This window comes from Phoca vitulina, unplaced genomic scaffold (genome assembly GCF_004348235.1).
Source record: "Phoca vitulina isolate PV1807 unplaced genomic scaffold, GSC_HSeal_1.0 scaffold8, whole genome shotgun sequence".
Classification (NCBI taxonomy): Eukaryota; Metazoa; Chordata; class Mammalia; order Carnivora; family Phocidae; genus Phoca; species Phoca vitulina.
The window spans coordinates 44,095,135-44,114,572 of NW_022589711.1; the positions used below are offsets into that span (position 1 = coordinate 44,095,135).

Consider the following 19,438-nt stretch of genomic DNA (forward strand, 5'->3'; position numbering starts at 1 on the left):
CATCTCTCTCAATTCTCCTTTAAGCCAACCTGCCTAACACCTCCCCCACAAAAGCATCTATGAGATTTTGGCATAGTATTTTTGCTTAGATCATATCCCACACCTGAAAGGCCATCAATTTTTGTTTCCTGTATCCACTGTCTACCACAAAGTTTTAACTCTTTCTCAAAACTGACTTTCTCCTAGAAGTCTTTGCAAGTCATACTCCCACACACACTTTTTATGGCCACTCTTTCTTCCTCATTTTTGCCATTTACATACTCAACTTAAGCTTCCGTAACTCTTCAGTTGACTGAAATAGGTTCTATTAATTAAACTTCTGGTTAAATTAGGTCAATCACAAGTTTTTTCTTTTGTTGACCTTTGCTCCCCCTAAAATTTGTCCATCAATTCATATGCCTTAAAGTATCACTAACAGATAATTTATGAGCACACAACACACAATTCCCTCCTGACCTCCTCAGAGAACCCAAGTCCTTCTCACTGCTCCTTAGCTCTCTCTTCACTCTGACTCCTCCACTGTACTGTTCAGCACTATTCCAGAACATTTGACACCTGAGTATGTGTAGAATAAATGAAAGAAAGAATCGAAATCTAGTTGATTTGGCCTGACAACTAGAGTCCTTGCAGGAAAGTGTTCAACCCAACAACCCATCCTTGAATCAATCACTCTGGTCCATGTACTCTAGACTCTGATTAGATAAGCCTGTGTCACATGCCCAACAATCAAATTTGTATGGAACCTCACGTAAGGAAGTGTGGAACCACCTTCTTCCTTCTCTCAGGATGATTGTACATAAGGCATGCTTCCTACTTTCCCCTACCTTATACCAACTACTCACTAGTCAAAAAATAGGTATGCATAATGACAGAACCATGGTGGTAACAGAAGTCAGATGGAATTGATCTTTCCAGGAATTGCTAGTACTGTTGGGATTTGGAGAGAGGGGTGAATTGGGGTGAAAACCAGAAGAGATGGAGGGTAGATAAGGAAATATGGTTGAGGTTAGAGAAGGGAATTAGTCCTGGATCTTCCCAACACTCTTAGTACAAGAAGTGGGCAAGAAATAATAGTCTCCTTACCTGTGTAAACCATCCCTCATTCACCCCTGTGTGGATGGGGTGCTTTGTACATCCCATCCCATTTTCCCTCTGTGCTATGATGCCATGTGTAAGAGTTGGAAATCCTAGACAACAGTGGGGGGTTTCTAGTCTCTTCTAATCTTTGGTTTATAGCAATTAAACATTAGAGTATGTGCCAAGAGGTGGTTCCCATTTACGCTTATAATGAGCAACAGTTTGACTTTAAAATCCTTTGGAGGAAATACCCTAAAAGGCCACAAGATGGAAATAGTACCACATAAAACACAGTATGTGACCATCTCAGTGTGTGCACATTGTAAGTACCTGTCCCTCTTTTACTACATCTTTTGCAGTATTTAGTTTTCTTCATGAGCTAGTTTCTGTCTGTATATTATCTTTTATGTTTAAGTCTTTTCATTATCCGTTTTCCTTTCTCTTTCCCTTCATTTATTCTTATTTTTCTCACATTTCTCCCCAAGTAAAATAATTTAGAGGCATATTATACTGAATTGTAATTTCAAGTAAGATTTTATATTTTCTTTTTTTAACGGAACTATTAGTGCCTTCTTTTAAAATTCCAAAAGAAGAGTGTTCTCTCTGGGGAAAATATTTAAACTATTTTGTAATGTATGTTGTTCTTTTGTGGGTCAATGATTATCAATTTAAAGATTCCCTATCATTGCTTTTAAGGGTGAAACAGTTTCCATCCCAACCTTCCCTGTTATGCAAGGTATTAATGTAGAAAATTAAGTGTTCAAAGGCAAAACTTGAAAGTCAACATGCCAAAAGAAACATTAAAAATATCTAAAAAGATGACTTAAAGATATGACTTAGAAAACAAATAATTGATTATTAATGGACAAGGTATAAATTTTGACTAAAAAAATTCAATACTCATGATTTTATTTATATACCTGCTGTGAGGGTGAAACAGAACAATACTACACAGGTTAGGATTTGAAGTAAGGATGAAAACAAATGATATCATCTGAGATGGGCCTTGAGGGATGGACAGACAAGATTTTTGGAAAAGGTCTATTCCTTGGAGAAAATGTCAAATGCAAAGGCAAATACACAACAATGTAGGTAAACCCCCAAAACATCATGCTGAGCGAAAAAATCCAGACTTAAAAAAAAAGTCATACTCTTTTATTACTACACTTATATGATATCCTTTCTCTAATGATAGAAAGAAAACAGATCCACTTAGTCTAATGGTGGAAAGAAAACAGATCCACAGTAGCCTAGGGTTCCAAGTTGGGGTGGGGACTAACTTGGAAGGGACATCTGGGAACCTTTTGGGATGATAGTAGTGGTGGTTACACAGGCATATTTTCCAAAACTCAGAACTATCCTTTTAAAATAGGCATATTTTACCCTATGTAAACTATACTTCAATATAGTTGATTAAAAATATAAAACAATGAAAAGTCCCTGGAGTGGGAAAGTTCAGGCCATGCATGGAGACAGATATTGTTCAGTATGGACCAGTTTTCCGATTAAGGCCTCTTGTGTTGCCACAAGCATTATACCATGTCTCCATGATCCCATTTTAAAAATAAGCCCATCATCTCAACCTAAATATTACACTAGTTAACCTGTTGTAACTAGCAACAGACAATGTAATAGGTAGACATCTAGTCTGACTCCTACACCTGAGTAGATAGTATATAGTGTAATGGTTGACAGCTTGGACCCTAGAGCCAAACGAACTAGATCTAAATCCCAATTGCTACTTAACAGCTGTATGACCTTGGGCAGTCACTTAATGGGCCTGTGCCTCACCTTCCTCACCTGAAAAGTGGAGATAATGAAATGTATAAATTCATTATAAGGATGACATTAATTAATATGTATAAAGTGCTTAGGATACTGTCTATACATAATAAGTGCTCAATAAATATTAGTCTTGAGTATTATTCTTTTGTAGGTGAGGAAAGAAACTTTTTAAAAAAATCTCTTTTGGCATTTTTGGTTGTCTTCTCACCCAAAGAAGCCAAAATGATTTGCCCAAAGTCATATGTCTAGCCAGTATGAAAGCCCACATCTGCCCCAGGCATTCTGTTCCCCTGATAACACCAAGATTACTGTTAAGAGAACCATGTACCCAATTGTCCCTCTGGGCATATGCTTTCTAGCTCCTAAGCGGCTGCTGGGTCAGCCAATGGTTTCACAGTGAAGAAAGTGGTCCCTACCTTCAACCTGGGTGATCATCAGAGGAAACCAACCGTCCTGAAACTGATTCATATATAGACACAAAGACAAAGTACAGTGTGCAAATAAGAGTGGACACAACTGACCAAATTAGAGTATACCAAACATCCCTCTGTCCATCTTGAATATAATTGTATCTCTTGTCACTAAAAGTGCCTGTTTGGCCCATATTAGGCACTTAATAAATACTTGCTGAATGAAAAAAGAAAGAGACAGAATGGGACAATCATAAATACTGAGAGAAGGCAGGGGTTAAGTGGGTAACAACAAAACAGTACAGAGACATAGGCACAGATAAAAGAGAAGGTGAGTGCTCTGAAAGAAGTCAGCAGAAAACGCTCGTGTAAAAAAGACCCACAATAATTCTGACTTCAGGGGTGCTCAGTCAGTTAAGCATCTGCCTTCAGCTCAGGTCATGATCCCAGGTCCTGGGATTGAGCGCCATGTCGGGCTCTCTGCTCAGTGGGGAGCCTACTTCTCCTTCTCCCTCTGCCTACCATTCTGCCTACTTGTGCTCTCTCTCTGTCAAATAAATAATAAAATCTTTTAAAAAAATTCTGACTTCATAAATTTGGGCTGAAACTTACCTCTTCATTATCAATGAGATAAATGATGGGGAAAATACCACTTCAATAAGTATTTTAAGAGTATAAAAAAAGAGCGTAAATAGGATTATTGAGACATGAAGATATGGAAACCATTAAATTTTATTCTTATTTTTAATTGACACAGGCTTCCTAAGAATCTGATCAGGAACAATTTTTAGCCTAATTTGTACCAATGAATATTCCTAAAAGGAGGAAAGAAACTTTTTTAAAAAATCTCTTTTGGCATTTTTGGTTGTCTATTAAGGGACTGTCAGCCCTACATTCAGGTGTTGGCTGCTCCCTTCGCCTTCTGGCATACTCTGTCATCAGTCTTACATGGAACAGTTGTTTGGGGGACTGACCCTTGTCTTCAGGACACTCCCAGCTGTTACACCAACATTACTACATTATGGTGATTCCAACTTTCTTTTTCCTCAAGAAAGTGGTGGAAGTTTTTGAATCCATTTTTCCCATGTTTTGAATGTTTACTTAAAATTAAATATATGCCTGTAACCAAAAACATGACATGCAAAATATAATATCTAACTGCAGCTTTCTAAAAAGAACACAAAAGACATATTCCCCCACGGGGGGAAAACAAGGATCTTTTCCCTCTATGAAGAGGTTGACATTTGATTCTCTGAAAACTATAATTCTTCTAATACGACTTCCCTACCACTCTTAAGTAAAATCTTCTAGCACATTTTAAAACAAATTCTAGTATTTCCCTATTCACTTGTGTGCAATTTTTTGTTTGCTTCTTTAAATCTGGAATGTTTTTCTTTTTAATTCAGAATGTAAGAACTTAAGTTACAGTTATATCTCAAAGGGAAAAATGTGTTGGCCCTTTATCCTGTAGTATAATTTTAAGTATTTTGCTTTTAAAAACAGGTTTAAGTTACAACTGATTATATAAAAGCCTTAATTTTTATGGTCTTCAATGAAGTTTTTCAAAAAGTGAATCCTAAGTCTTTTCACCTTATTTGAAAGTTCGTTTGTTTATTTATTTGTTTTTGTTTGTGTATAGAACTTAGAACTTCATCTTTTCAGTCTGAATCAGCTGAATTCAGCCCAACTGTACTGGCTAGAACCTCCATTCTGTAGCAACAGTGTATAGCCACAGTGAGAATGGACATTCTTGTCTTTTTTTTTTTTTTTTTTTAAAGATTTTATTTATTTGACAGAGAGAGACACAGCGAGAGAGGGAACACAAGCAGGGGGAGTGGGAGAGAGAGAAGCAGGCTTCCCGCAGAGCAGGGAGCCCGATGTGGGGCTCGATCCCAGGACCCTGGGATCATGACCTGAGCCGAAGGCAGACGCTTAACGACTGAGCCACCCAGGCGTCCCGACATTCTTGTCTTGATCCTGATCTTGGGGGAAAAACAGTCTCTCACCACTAAGCATAATGTTAACTGTAGGGTTTTCATAGATGTCCTTTATAGGATTCAGAAAGTTCCTTTTTACTCCTAGATTATGGAGAGTTTTTATCAGGAATGGAGATTGAATGTTATCAACTACTTTTTCTCTATTTATTGAGATGATCATATGGTTTCCCTTTTGTAGTATGTTAATGTAGCTGAATGTTAAACCAACCTTGCAGGGTGCCTGGGTGGCTCAGTTGATTAAATGACTGCCTTTGGCTCAGGTCATGATCCCGGAGTCCTCGGATCAAGTCCCACATCGGGCTCCCGGCTCAGCGGGGAGCCTGCTTCTCCCTCTGACCCTCTCCCTTCTCATGCTGTTTCTCTCTCTCTCTCTCTCAAATAAACAAATAAAATCTTTAAAAAATAAAAAAATAAAAAAAATAAACCAACCTTGCATTCCTATGATAAACTCTACTTGGTCACAGTGTAACCTTTTTGTAGACAGTTAACATTCGTTTAGGAAATTTTGCTTCTATGTTCTGGTTTTGGTATCTGAGTAATACTGGCTTCAAAGAATGAGTTAGCAAGTACTGCCTCCTTTTCAATGTTCTGAAAGAGTTTGTGTGGAATTGGTATTACTTCATCCTTAAATAAGTGGCAGAATTTGTCAGTGAAGCCAGCTTGGCCCAGTTTTCTTTGTGGGAAAATTCTGAGCTGCAAATTATTTCTTTAATACTTACAGGGCTGGGGCACCTGGGTGGTTCAGTCATTTAAGCATCCGACTCTTGATTTTGGCTCAGGTCATGATCTCCGGGTTGTGAGATTAAGCCCTGCGTCAGGCTCCCACTGGGTGTGGAGCCTCCTTAAGTTCTCTCCCTCTCCCTCCCTCTCTGTCCCTCCCCCACAGCTCTCCACATGCACACACACACTCGCTCTCTCTCTCAAAAAAAAAAATACAGGGCTATTCTAGTTACCTTTGAAGACAGCTTTGATGTTGTGTCTTTCAAAGACTGTGTCTAAGTTGTCAAATTTATTGGCATAAATTTATTTAGGATATTGTTTATTAAATTGTTTATAACATTCTCAGACTATCCTTATAATGTCTGAAAGATATTTAGTGATGTCACTTCTCTCATTCCTTTTTTGGAAATATGCATCTTTTCCTTTTTTTCTGATCAATCTGGGTAGAGATCCACTGATTTTATTGATCTTCCCAAAGAACCAGCTTTTGTTTTAGTGACTTTCTATTTTTCTGTTTTCTATTTCACTGATTTTTTCTCTGATCTTTATTATTTCCTTTCTCCTGCTTTATTTGAATTTACTTTGCTCTTCTTTTTCTAGTTTCTTAACTTAGAAAGTGGATCATTGATTTGAGAACTTTAGTAATTTTAGTGTTACAAATTTCCCTCTAAATGTTGCATTAGCTGTATCCCCTAAATTTTTATATGTTATGTTTTCATTTTCACTTAATTCAAAATACATTCTAACTTTCCTTTTCATTCCTTCTTTAACCTATAGGTTATTTAGAAGTGTGTTACTGGTTTCCAAGTACCTGGAGATTTTCCAAATATCTTTCTGTTATTCATTTCTAATTTAAATCCTCTGGAGTCAAAAAACATACTTTGTATGAATATTTTTAAATTTATGGAAACTTGTTTTATGATCCAGAATATGGTTTATCTTGGTAAATATTCTATGTGCCCTTGAACAGAATGTGTATTCTATTGAGTTTAGTGTTCTATAAATAGCAATTAAGTCAATTCTATTGATCAAGTATCATTCAAGTCTTTTATATCTTTATTGATTTTCTACTTACTTGCTCTTTTAACTAATACAGAAACCATGTTGACCTTATTTTTCTTATTTATCCTCAGACTGGTGAAAACCTCATCATGGTTTGACATTACCTCACAAATGCAACAGTATTAGTTTAATGCCCACACTATTAACCAAACATTCAACAGACATAGTTTGAGTATCCATTAAAGTTCAGGCCCTCTACAAATCATTGGGGATACAGAAAGGAATAAATCTTCTTTAGAGGAAATTTGTCTAATCTTAGGTATAAAATTTTTAGCCACAAAGATTCTGGGTGCTTCCTCTTCTGGATAAGATATTTGTACTGCTCTTACTTTCTGCCTATCCTTATCTCCCTGTCCCATTTGAGGCTAGAATTGCTATGTCTCATTAGTAAATTCTCAACACCAAGTATGCTCAAGGTTACCTTGTTGTCAAGGTCTCTACAATTGCTAAATATCAGCTCCACCAATGAAGTCATATTTGGATATTTGAAATCCCTTTCCATACCTCCTTTTTTAAACAGCTTTATTGAGATATAATTCACATACCATACAGTTCACCTATTAAAGTGGTTTTTGATATTATTTGCAGAGCTGTGCAACCATAACCACAATCAATTTAGAACATTTTTACCACATCAAAAAGAAACTTCATACCCTTTAGGTATCACTCCTTCCCCCCCTCACCCCCCCATTACTAAATAACAACAAATCTACTTTCTATCTTATATATTTGGATATTTCTGGACATTTCATATAAATGGAATCATAAAATATGTGGTCTGTGTGACTGACTTCTTCCACTTAGCGTGTTTTCAAGGTTCATCCATGTTGAGCATGTATCAGTACTTCATTCCTTTTTATGGCTGAATAGTATACCATTATATGGATATAACACTTTGTTTATCCATTAATCCAACTGATGGACATTTAGCTTGTTCCCACTTTTTGATTATTATGAATAATGCTACTATAAACATTTGTGTTCAAGTTTTTTTAATTCAATTATCCAACATATAGTACATCACTAGTTTCAGATGTAGTGTTAAATGATTCATCAGTTGCATATAACACCCAGTGCTCATCACATCACATGCCCTCCTTAATGCCCATCACCCAGTTACTCCATCTCCCACCCACCTCCCCTTCTGCAACCATCAGTTTGTTTCTCAGAGTCAAGAGTCTCTCATGGTTTGTCTCTCTCTGATTTCTTCCCAGTTTTCCCTCCCTTCCCCTATGATCCTCTGCACTATTTCTTGTATTCCACATATGAGTGAAACCGTATGATAATTGTCTTTCTCTGCTTGACTTATTTCACTTAGCATAATACCTTCCAGTTCCATCCAGGTCAATGTAAATGGTAGGTATTCATCCTTTCTGATGGCTGAGTAATATTCCATTGTATATATAAACCACATCTGTTCATCTGTTGAAGGACATCTTGGCTCTTGCCACAGTTTGGCTATTGTGGACATTGCTGCTTTGAACATTGGGGTGCAAGTGCCCCTTCGGATCACTACATCTGTATCTTTGTGGTAAATACCCAGTAGTGCAATTGATGGGTCGTAGGGTAGCTCTATTTTTAACTTCTTGAGGAACGTCCATAATGTTTTCCAGAGTGACTGTACCAGTTTGCATTCCCACCAACAGTGTAAGAGGGTTCCCCTTTTTCCACATCCTTGCCAATACTTGTTGTTTCCTGCCTTGCTACTTTTAGCCATTCCAACTGGTGTTAGGTGGTATCTCATTGTGGTTTTAATTTCTATTTCCCTGATGACAAGAGATGTGGAGCATTTTTTCATGTGTCTGTTGGCCATTTGTATGTCTTCTTTGGAAAAATGTCTGTCCATCTCTTCTGCCCATTTCTTGACTGGATTATTTGTTTTTGGGTGTTGAGTTTGGTAAGTTCTTCATAGATCTTGGATACCAGCCCTTTATCTGATATGTCATTTGCAAATATCTTCTCCCATTTCATAAGTTGCCTTTTAGTTTTGTTGACTGTTTCTTTTGCTGTGCAGAAGCTTTTTATCTTGATGAAGTCCCAAGAGTTCATTTTTGTTTTTGTTTCCCTTGCCTTTAGAGACGTGTCTTGCAAGAAATTGTTGCAGCCGAGTGCAAGTTTTTGTGTGGATATATGTTTTCATTTTTCTTGGGATGACACATAAGAGTAGAATTGCTGGGTTGAGTGGTAACTCTATTTTTAACTTTTTGAAGAAGTGTCTGAATGTTTTCCGAAGTGTCTGCACCATTTTACATCCCCACCAGCAGTGTATGAAAGATTCTGATTTCTCTACATTCTCATCAACCCATTATTATCTAGTCCTGTGCCTTTTATTATGAAATCTAGCCTCTTTGCCTTGGCTCCTCTTTACCTATCTACTTTATTTCCCCTTGTTCTCTAGCACATACACGAATTTTAAGAAGCTGGTTTCTTTACTGCCCCCATAACACTTCATGTTTATTCCTAACTTGATCTTTGTCTATACTATTCCCACTGTTCTTAATACCATCCTTCTGTCCTTTGCCAATCCAAATTTCTACCATGCCTCAAGCCTGTATTGACCTTTTCAGTCCTTTTTAATTTCCATCTCTCCTAACTTTAGCTGTATTTAGAGCTGATACCCCATAAGTTAGCACTTAACTATATTTTATCTCACATGGTTTGTCACTTCATCCAATATTTATATCTTATTCCTTATATCCCTAACCCATTTGTAAACTCCATGAGGACTATATTACTATGCCTTATACTACTGCAGCCTAGTTCAGAATATAGTGGGTAGTCTATATTTACTTGTTGATTGATTCTAACAGCATACAAATCTCACCTTGTATTTACAATGAGTTTTTTAATGGAAACTTTAGGAAAATGGTTTTTGATTAACTCCTTCTTCATTCAAATCAAGATTATGGTAGAAATCTCCATTCCCATGCCAATAGCAATGGGATGCAAAAGGATTATAGCCATTGGTGATCTTTGAGTCACTATTCTGTCCAATCTGATCAATGCAGAAGAAAACCATTTAATTATAAAATGACTGTCCCTGTTCCCTTCTCTATTCACCCACGGATGCCTAGAGAGTTTCACTGCAGAGAACCTATAGACAGAAAAAAGGAGAGAGGAAGCTTGATGCCTGGCTTATTGAGAACCAAGGAATCAAAGCTGAATAAAAAGTAAATTTATACTAGATACTCTAGTTTTACTGCTATATGTGCTTTTAAAATTGTTCTTCAAATAAGAGTGATGCTTTTTAAAAATATATTTAATGAGGAAATATTACTGACAAATACTTGCCATGGACACTCTAAACAATTTATATTGGATGCAGGATGGTGCAGTAGGAGAAGCTCATGTTTCAATCAAAGCTCAAGAACTTCCTAGCTTATGACTGGCAAGTTTCTTGACGTCTCTATTCCTCCATTTCCTCATCTATAAAATAAAGATAATAATAGAGTTGTTGTGAGGATTAAATGAGATACTGTGTAAAGCATTAGTACAATGCCTGGCACATAGAAGTATAACTAAGAGGTAGTTCCCTGCCTCTCCACTCTTTTCATCTCCTTTTACACACATCAGAGCAAAGACAGAGTTAGCACAATTGTGGAAAGGACCATGGAAACTGTACGATTAGGATAAAACCCTTGCACTGAAAAGTAATGGTGGGTATGTGGGACCAAAGTATGGAAGGTTTTGGAAGCTACCTAGAGAAGTTTGAAGCATATTTCATCTGAGCCATGATAGGTCTCCAGCAGGATGTGGGAAGAGTATGATTATGGAATGGAGAAGCGTCGATTGACGATGTCAGAAAGGTTCCAAAGTGGACGGGAGGAATGAGGTTCTAAGTGCTGCAAGAGAGGGTCAGCCTTACAGAGTAGAAGGACTGTATGTTCCTCTCAGGGAAAGAAAGCTGTGTCAGGACAGGGATGCATTGGGGTAGAGGCAAAAGTGACACCACAGACATCACTCTGTATAGGAAGAGGCCAGATCATTCCAAGAGCAAGGAGGAAAAGGAAGGAGAGCTGGAGGTATAAAGAAGGAGTATATATGGGGCACCCTTCTGCAGACAGGTTTAAGAGCTCAGTAAAAATAAAGGAAAAAATAGAAGACTGATGACCACTGAGGAAGGCTCTGGAGAACACAGGTGGCATTAATCCTTAGTAGGATTCATTCTCAATCTTTTTTCAGGATAGCTAGGCAGTTCTGGTTGCAGAACAGAAGAACAGATAGCAAGGAGTGAGGCACTCCCTCTTCCACCATAGGTCTGGGCAAAAGTCAGGGCAGCCAGAGTCTACCAGGGTAGCAAAGAGGACACTAAGGGAGTAAATCACACACAGAAGGTTAGGTGAGGCACCCAGGGTGGTGTGTTTGTGTGCATATGTGGTCTCCCATAGACTCTGTCCCTAGACTTGTCCCAGAGTTGTTTATGAGCAAATTCAGGTAACTCCTTTTCCCCATTTAATTTTCCTTATAATAAATGTTTATTTGAAAATAAACTCAAGACCGATATATATTGTTAAAAAGCAGTGTCAGTTCTGGAATGGAGTGGAACATTAAAGGTGCCCTCAAGGAGTGGAACATTAAAGGTCTAGCTCAGTCAGCTCAGTCTGTCATGCATATTAATATGGATAATGGGTGCTAGGCCTCAGTAAGGCCATCCATTAGACAGACTCAACCCAAACTTGTTCCCAGTGTCAGATTAGATATTGGTTTTTTAGGTACCTTAAAAATAATGATAAAAGGGAGAGGTGCCTCTAGATGTACTTCTGGGACCACCAAACCACAGAACAGAAGTCCATGCTAGAGTTTGCAGAGACCCTGCTGCCTCTCTGGCCCAACACTCTCCTTACAAAAGTGAGGAAACATGCTCAGAGCTGGGAAGTGATAAAGCCCAGTGACTTGTGAGGTGCAGCAGAAGCAAGCATCCCTACATTCACAGGCTGGACCGTGTCTTAATCTCTCTTGGTAGCTCAGTGACCCCTGGCACGTCCCACATGAACGGAGCTGAGCGTCCCCTGCCTCCTCCTGATTCATGTCAGGGGCACACAGGAAGCAAAGCCAGGAACCTAATGATGCTACAACAAAGCACAGCCATTAAGAGCGCAGGCTTTGCACCACTTGCTAACTGTGTGACCCTAAATAAGATACGTCCATTTCTATGCCTCACTTTCCCCATCAATAAAATGGGGGTGATAGTACTATTTGTTGTAAAGATTAGATAATGAATATAAAGTATTTAGCATTTGTGCCTAAAATGTAGTAAAATGACTACTAAGATATAATACTAATTATTATTTTTTTGCACAAGAGCTATGTGACACATATAGCAAGGGCTCCACCCACAGCCTCATTTCTTTCTTCCTTCCACCCACCACCTCTGTGATCTTTGGCAGCAAGACACTTCCACAGAGGCAGTAGCATAAAGATGGTGCAAATCATAAGAGTACTTCATGCCTCCACTCCTTTCCCAAAACCCATCTTAGAATACACCACAGGTGTCTCTGGCTTACAAACCCTGCCCCTCCTGGGGCACCACCAGTTGATGATGTTCCTGCAGAAGACTTGATTTGGCCAGGGGCCATAGTGAGATGTACCCATTTTACTTTCCTGACTTCAAGAAAGTGTTTCTTACCCCAGTTACCATCTGAATACCAAGTAAAGCCCAAGACTTACCAGGGCTGCCGCTAACACATGCAAGTACCTTACTGTAAATTAGAAAAAGGTGCCTCTTCCTAAAAGTTATGTTCCTTCCACTTTGTTAGAACAAGATAGTTTACTGTCCTTGTGCAGTACCCAACATATTCAACCATACATGGAAGCCCTGTGGCTTGTTCTCAGAATCTCTGTTCCTCTTTAGGTCCTGAAGCACCTACGGCACCTAAACTTTACCAACAATATGGGGGAGCAGGTGACTTTCGATGAATGCGGTGACCTGATGGGGAACTACTCCATCATCAACTGGCACCTCTCCCCAGAGGATGGCTCCATAGTGTTTAAGGAAGTCGGATATTACAACGTCTATGCCAAGAAAGGAGAAAGGCTCTTCATCAATGAGGAGAAAATCCTGTGGAGTGGGTTCTCCAGGGAGGTATGTGCTGTCCATCAGAACAACAGATGCCTCCACCATGGGGAAGAAATTGTGCTGGGCTTTGGGAGGGCCTTGGGCTTCACCACTGGACTTGAAAAATGGTAAGTCCACTTCCCTCAACTCACTAACTCTGCACTGCCAACGTTCCCTGTGAAATCCATCAGTGTTTGGTGTACAGAGGAGAATCCTCAGAACCTGAGCCCCGTACTTACTATATTGGAAAATTTGTTATTCTTTATAAATCTGACTCCTTGACTAAATGACTAACAATTTCCTCACTTAAAACTTTCCCCAACTAGAGCAAAATATTTAAGCAAACATAAACATCATTCAAGGCAGGGCCTGGACAATTCATTCACACAGAGTTAGTTCCCTGTCATCCAAATAGCTCAAGGACTTATGAATCAAAAACAATTGACTTATAAATCAAAAGGACAATTTCTTAGATCAAATGGGTTGATAACCTGGGAAAGAAAATCTCTGAGAGTACTGTGTTACTATGGTTCAGAGTGCTAATGTGTACTGTCCTTCACTATTTCTTTTCCTTCCTTTCCCTGAGCCCCAGGGCCCCAAGAAACTTAGAGATCATCAGGTCCAATACTGCCCTTTCTATCCCTTTTTCATTAGAAGATAATGCCAATCATCTTCAAGTTTTTTAAAAAACTTCTTGTCACACCAGTTATTTCTTTTCTGTTAAAGCAAAGAAATTTTATTGTTTTCCATGCATTTAACTCTGTAAGATGTCTCCAAACCAAGCAGGTAGATGGGAAGAGAAGGGAAGAGTCTCATTAAAGAGACATTTTGGAAATAGTATGAGCCCTTCCATGTTATCCGACATGATCATATGGAATGAGACAGAAGTAGAGCTTCTGAAATGGTGAAGCAATAAACTGGACAAAACTGTCAAAAACAACCATTTAAGGATCTGGCAATCAACCAAAAGCAAACAAAAGGTGAAGTGTCTTTTTAAGAAAAACTAATGAAATTTGGGTAAGAAAAGTCCGTGGCATTTTAGGTTGGGGCAGCTCCCCAATTATTTCTAATAATTTGGTTGCTGTTTCTTGTAAGTTTTCTATGTGGACAATCATATCATCTACAAATAAAATTAGTTTTATTGAGTTCTTTCCAATATTTATGCCCTTATTTTTCTTGTCTTATTCCACTAGCTATGAACTCAATGTTTAATAACAGTGGCGATAGTGGGCATTCTTGTTTTAGAAGAAATACTTTTATATTTTCTCATATAGAATGATGTTTAAGAATTTTTTATATTACCCTTTGCAAGTTAAAGATATTTCTTCCTAACTCCTTTTTCAGTTCAGTTTTTAATCATAAGTTTTTGTTGAATTTCATCAAATGCTTTTTCTTCATCTACTGATGATCATATGGCTTTTCTGCATTAATTTATTAATGCAGGGGATGACATTTATAGATTTCCTAATGATAAACTTGTTTGCATTCCTGGCATAAACCCAACATGATCATGGTATATATTGTTTCTTATGTCCTTTGAGTTTGTTAATTGTTTTAGTCTTTTTCATCTTTTTCAAGTGGTAAAAAATAGTTGTACTCTTTCCAGGTCCTTTCAGATTCCTATACTTTATATATACCTCCAGGACTTCTATATATTTTTGCTTCCAATAACCAAAACTCACCACTCTTTTTCAGGAGACTACCAGCAGGCTAACGGAACCCACTTTGCTCACAGGCTCAGAGAGGCAAAAGAGCCTAGGAATTTACATTTCCCTAAGATGACCCTTAACAATGAGTGGGGGTGTGAAAGTATGAAATCTCTGGCTCCCTTTTCCTCAGGTCAGGACAGCTCTGAGGAACAACTTACAGTCCAGAGTTCTCCTGTGGGATCAGGCAGAAGCTACTCTCTGAGGGTCTTTGCTCAAGATTACACCCTTGCTGTCTTGTTCCCTTCTGTGTCTGACTTGCTCCATTCTCTTCCTGGTTCCCTTGAGAGAACTTTCTTTATAAACTACTTGTACACAGATCCTCAACTCAGGTATGCCTCTGAAGACAAAGTAGTGGAGATGAGCCTGTAATTTTTTTTTCTTTTTCATACTGCTCTTGTCTGGTTTTGGAATCAGGGTTACATTGACCTTATAAGAATGAGTTAGAGGGTGCTCCTTCTTTTTCTTTAAACCTTTGGTAGAGGTCACATAAGATTAAATTCATCTGTTCCTTGAAAGTTTAGTGTTATTTGCCTGTGGTAAACACAGAATAGTGGTCATCTTGGGTATGAATATGTGGTGGGGGGTGGGGAGCAAGGGGTGGAGGAAAGCATACAGTTAGATGTAGGTTATTCTGGTCCTAGCTTTTGTTTTGGATGGTAATCATTAAAAATGACTGACTAAAAGTGATTGAAACATGAATAAATAATGATGGGAAAAAACCAAGGATTATGATCAATCAAATTCCATGCACCTGAAGTCCACTACGGAAATAAATAAACAAACAAACAAATAAAATCTCTGTTATCTGAATTAATGTAGCTATTGCAGATTTCTTTTGGATAGTAATTGCCTGACATATCTTTCTGATCCATTTACTTTTGACCCCTCTATGCCTGTCCTGCCTGCCTTCCTGAATGGTGGCAAGTATCTCAGAAGTCTCCCTATAAAGCCTAAAATAAAATTGCAGGAATTGCAATTCACTGCAAAGTTCAAAGTCTTATTTCAAACAAACTTCTCCTCATCTCAGCATCTCCCCTTGTAATGTCCTGTGTGTAGGTCCATGTCCCCGTATCTTTTAGTTTGTCTTAAACTTCTGTTTCCATGGAAAGTAAACAGGTGTGCCATTCTGGGACTTGGAGGGAATGGAACGGGGGGTTATTTAAGGAGGATTTTGGTCACTGTGCAGAGTCACAACAACTCATCTTCCCAGAATCCCATGAATGTGTGTGTGTGTGTGCATCCGCATGTGAAGCCACTTGCCCATGGACATCTCTCCCTTTCATAGATAACAGGAACACGGATCTCTGGAGCTTCCTCTGTCTGGAATGGGCCTGAAGTCTGTTGTACTGGTCCTTGTGTACAAACTCCTCCCCTGTACTTACGTCAAAGGAGCTGTGAAACTGATCCCGCAGCTGCAGCCCTTCACTTTTGTGCTCTCGGTTCTCCAGGTGCCATTTTCCAACTGCAGCCGAGACTGCCTGGCAGGAACCAGGAAAGGAATCATTGAGGGGGAGCCCACCTGCTGCTTTGAGTGTGTGGAGTGTCCTGATGGGGAGTACAGTGATGAAACAGGTAAAGGAACATGCCCTCATGGACACAATGCAAGGCTTGGTCCACTTGGGGGCCCTGGGGTCAGCGAAGTCCCTGAAAGGGCTAGGCTGAGAAGGTACTTAGCACAGTTTCTCATTTAACAAGGTATGTCTGAGAGTCACACTGGGCCGGGCACTGAGGGGGACAGAAAAGAAATATTAGATGTCTTGTAATACTATAAAAGCTTAGACATCTTTCTTTTACTTTGATACCACTCTCCAATATTGTAATCCTTTTCTTATAGCTCAGTAACCCTGAATAGACAAAGTCCTGTCTGTTCCAGACTACAGAGTTAATAGGCCATGATATATTGCCTGCTGGGTGCCTGGCATTGTATTTGCTGTCTTACTTATGCTTTTCCTGTGCCTCAGTTTCTTCAACTATAACATGGGAATAAAAAATCTATTTTATAGAGTTTGGGGAATTAAATGAGTTAATATTGGTATAGCACGTGTTAAGTTCTAGATAAATGTTAAATAAAAACCTTACCTGACATATTGGAGGCACCCTATAAATATTAACTATAATTGTTATTATTGTTATTCTCTATCATCCTCACCACAATAAAAGGATTATTGCTTCCATTACAGAGATGATTGAAACTGAGGCTCAGAGAGGTTAAGAAGCCTGACCAAAGTCACACAGCTAGTAAATGGCAGAGCCAGGATTCCCATTCAAATCTCTGACTGAAAGCCCATGCTCCTTTCACTCCCCAAAACTGCATGCTGTTTGGGACATAGCAGAGACTTAATAAATATCTATTGACTGAATGAGTCTGCAGCCTCCCTCATTGGAAAGCCACGATGTGGAGTAAGGAAGGCACAAGTCATTTGTGCGGGGTACTCTGCCTTGATCTAAGAGGAAGTCTGCTCTGGCATGTCCACAAAGCCCATCCATATATCCAAAATGAGTCAGGCTGAGTGCGAATCACTATGGAAAGGTGATGAACGATGCTAGACCCCTAGTGTGTAGGAAGCAACCTGTCCAGCAAGATTGATCATTCTCTGCTATAAGCCATCAGCAAGTAGTGCTAAAGGAAACATGTAGCACCACCCCTCACCGTGTACGAAGGAAAGAAATAAGAGAACTATTATAATTACGTAAAATTAAATAAGTATACTATTAAACATAAGTCAAAGTTCAATGTGTTTGTAATGTAAAAATCACAATTATTTCATCAACAAAGAAAATTTAAAGTGACCACATCCAATAACCTGTATACCCTTACCACCACATTCACACTCACAAATTATAGTCTGTGCCACACAGTAACACTCTTCCCTGGAATAATTTACAGATGCAAGTGCCTGTGACAAGTGCCCCGATGACTTCTGGTCCAATGAAAACCACACTTCCTGCATTGCCAAAGAGATTGAGTTTCTGTCCTGGACAGAGCCCTTTGGGATTGCACTCACCCTCTTTGCCGTGCTGGGCATTTTCCTGACAGCCTTCGTGCTTGGTGTCTTCATCAAATTCCGTAACACACCCATCGTCAAGGCCACCAACCGAGAGCTCTCCTACCTCCTCCTCTTCTCCTTGCTCTGCTGCTTCTCCAGCTCCCTGTTCTTCATTGGTGAGCCCCAGGACTGGACATGCCGCCTGCGCCAGCCAGCCTTTGGTATCAGCTTCGTGCTCTGCATATCATGCATCCTGGTGAAAACCAACCGTGTCCTCCTGGTGTTTGAGGCCAAGATCCCCACGAGCTTCCACCGCAAGTGGTGGGGGCTCAACCTGCAGTTCCTGCTGGTCTTCCTCTGCACCTTCATGCAGATTGTCATCTGCGTGATCTGGCTCTACACTGCCCCACCCTCAAGCTACCGCAACCATGAGCTGGAGGATGAGATCATCTTTATCACATGCCATGAGGGCTCCCTTATGGCACTGGGTTTCTTAATTGGCTACACCTGCCTGCTGGCTGCCATCTGCTTCTTCTTTGCCTTCAAGTCCCGGAAGCTGCCAGAGAACTTCAATGAAGCCAAGTTCATCACCTTCAGCATGCTCATCTTCTTCATCGTCTGGATCTCCTTCATTCCAGCCTACGCCAGCACCTACGGCAAGTTTGTCTCTGCCGTGGAAGTGATCGCCATCCTGGCAGCCAGCTTTGGCTTGCTGGCCTGCATCTTCTTCAACAAGGTCTACATCATCCTCTTCAAGCCATCCCGTAACACCATCGAGGAGGTGCGCTGCAGCACTGCTGCTCATGCTTTCAAGGTGGCAGCCCGGGCCACGCTGCGCCGCAGCAACGTCTCCCGCAAGCGGTCCAGCAGCCTCGGGGGCTCCATGGGCTCCACGCCCTCCTCCTCCATCAGCAGCAAGAGCAACAGCGAGGACCCCTTCCCACAGCCCGAGAGGCAGAAGCTGCAGCAGCCACCACTGGCCCTGCCCCAGCAAGAGCCGCCGCCACGGCAACCCCTGACCCTACGGCCGCAGCCCAGATGCAAGCAGAAGGTCATCTTCGGCAGTGGCACCGTCACCTTCTCACTGAGCTTTGACGAGCCTCGGAAGAGTGCCATGGCTTCCAGGAATTCCACGCACCAGCACTCCCTGGAGGCCCAGAGAGGCAACGAGACCCTGACCAGACACCAGGCACTGCTCCCGCTGCAGTGCGGGGACGCGGACTCAGAACTGACTGTGCAGGACACGGGCCTGCAAGGGCCTGTGGGGGGGGACCGCCGACCAGAGACGGAAGAGCCTGAAGACATGGCCCCGGCGCTCGTCGTGTCCAGTTCCCAAAGCTTTGTCATCAGCAGCGCAGGCAGCACCGTCACAGAAAACATGCTGCGTTCGTAAAATGGAAGAAGGTGGCCAGTCAGGGAGGATCCGCACAGGTTTCCTGGGCATGCGTCCTCTGACAGGGATGAGGAATCGCCCCCGACTCCTTTCTTCTGTGGAAGGAGGCATAAGACACACCAAACACCTCAAACTCAGTTGCACTGTTGGAAAGAACAGTGAATTGACTAATGTTGCCTTTAAAATTAAAAAAAAAAAAAGAAGAGCCACGTGATGCTGTGGTTGGATACGTCAGAGTACTGA

General features: G+C 40.3%; 1 protein-coding gene across 2 annotated transcripts in view; it reads left to right on the forward strand.

Moving 5' to 3' along the window:
* Window positions 1-19,195, forward strand: part of CASR (calcium sensing receptor) — a 28,946-nt gene extending 9,751 nt beyond the window's left edge. Inside the window, exons 4-6 of one of the 2 annotated variants that reach the window (XM_032406147.1) lie at window positions 12,903-13,133; window positions 16,234-16,387; window positions 17,703-19,195. In XM_032406147.1, coding sequence (XP_032262038.1) covers window positions 12,903-13,133; window positions 16,234-16,387; window positions 17,703-19,195 — 1,878 coding nt within the window. The remainder of the gene's footprint in view (window positions 1-12,902; window positions 13,134-16,233; window positions 16,388-17,702) is intronic. The other variant, XM_032406148.1, reaches the window with a different exon arrangement.
* The last annotated feature ends 243 nt before the right edge of the window (window positions 19,196-19,438 follow it).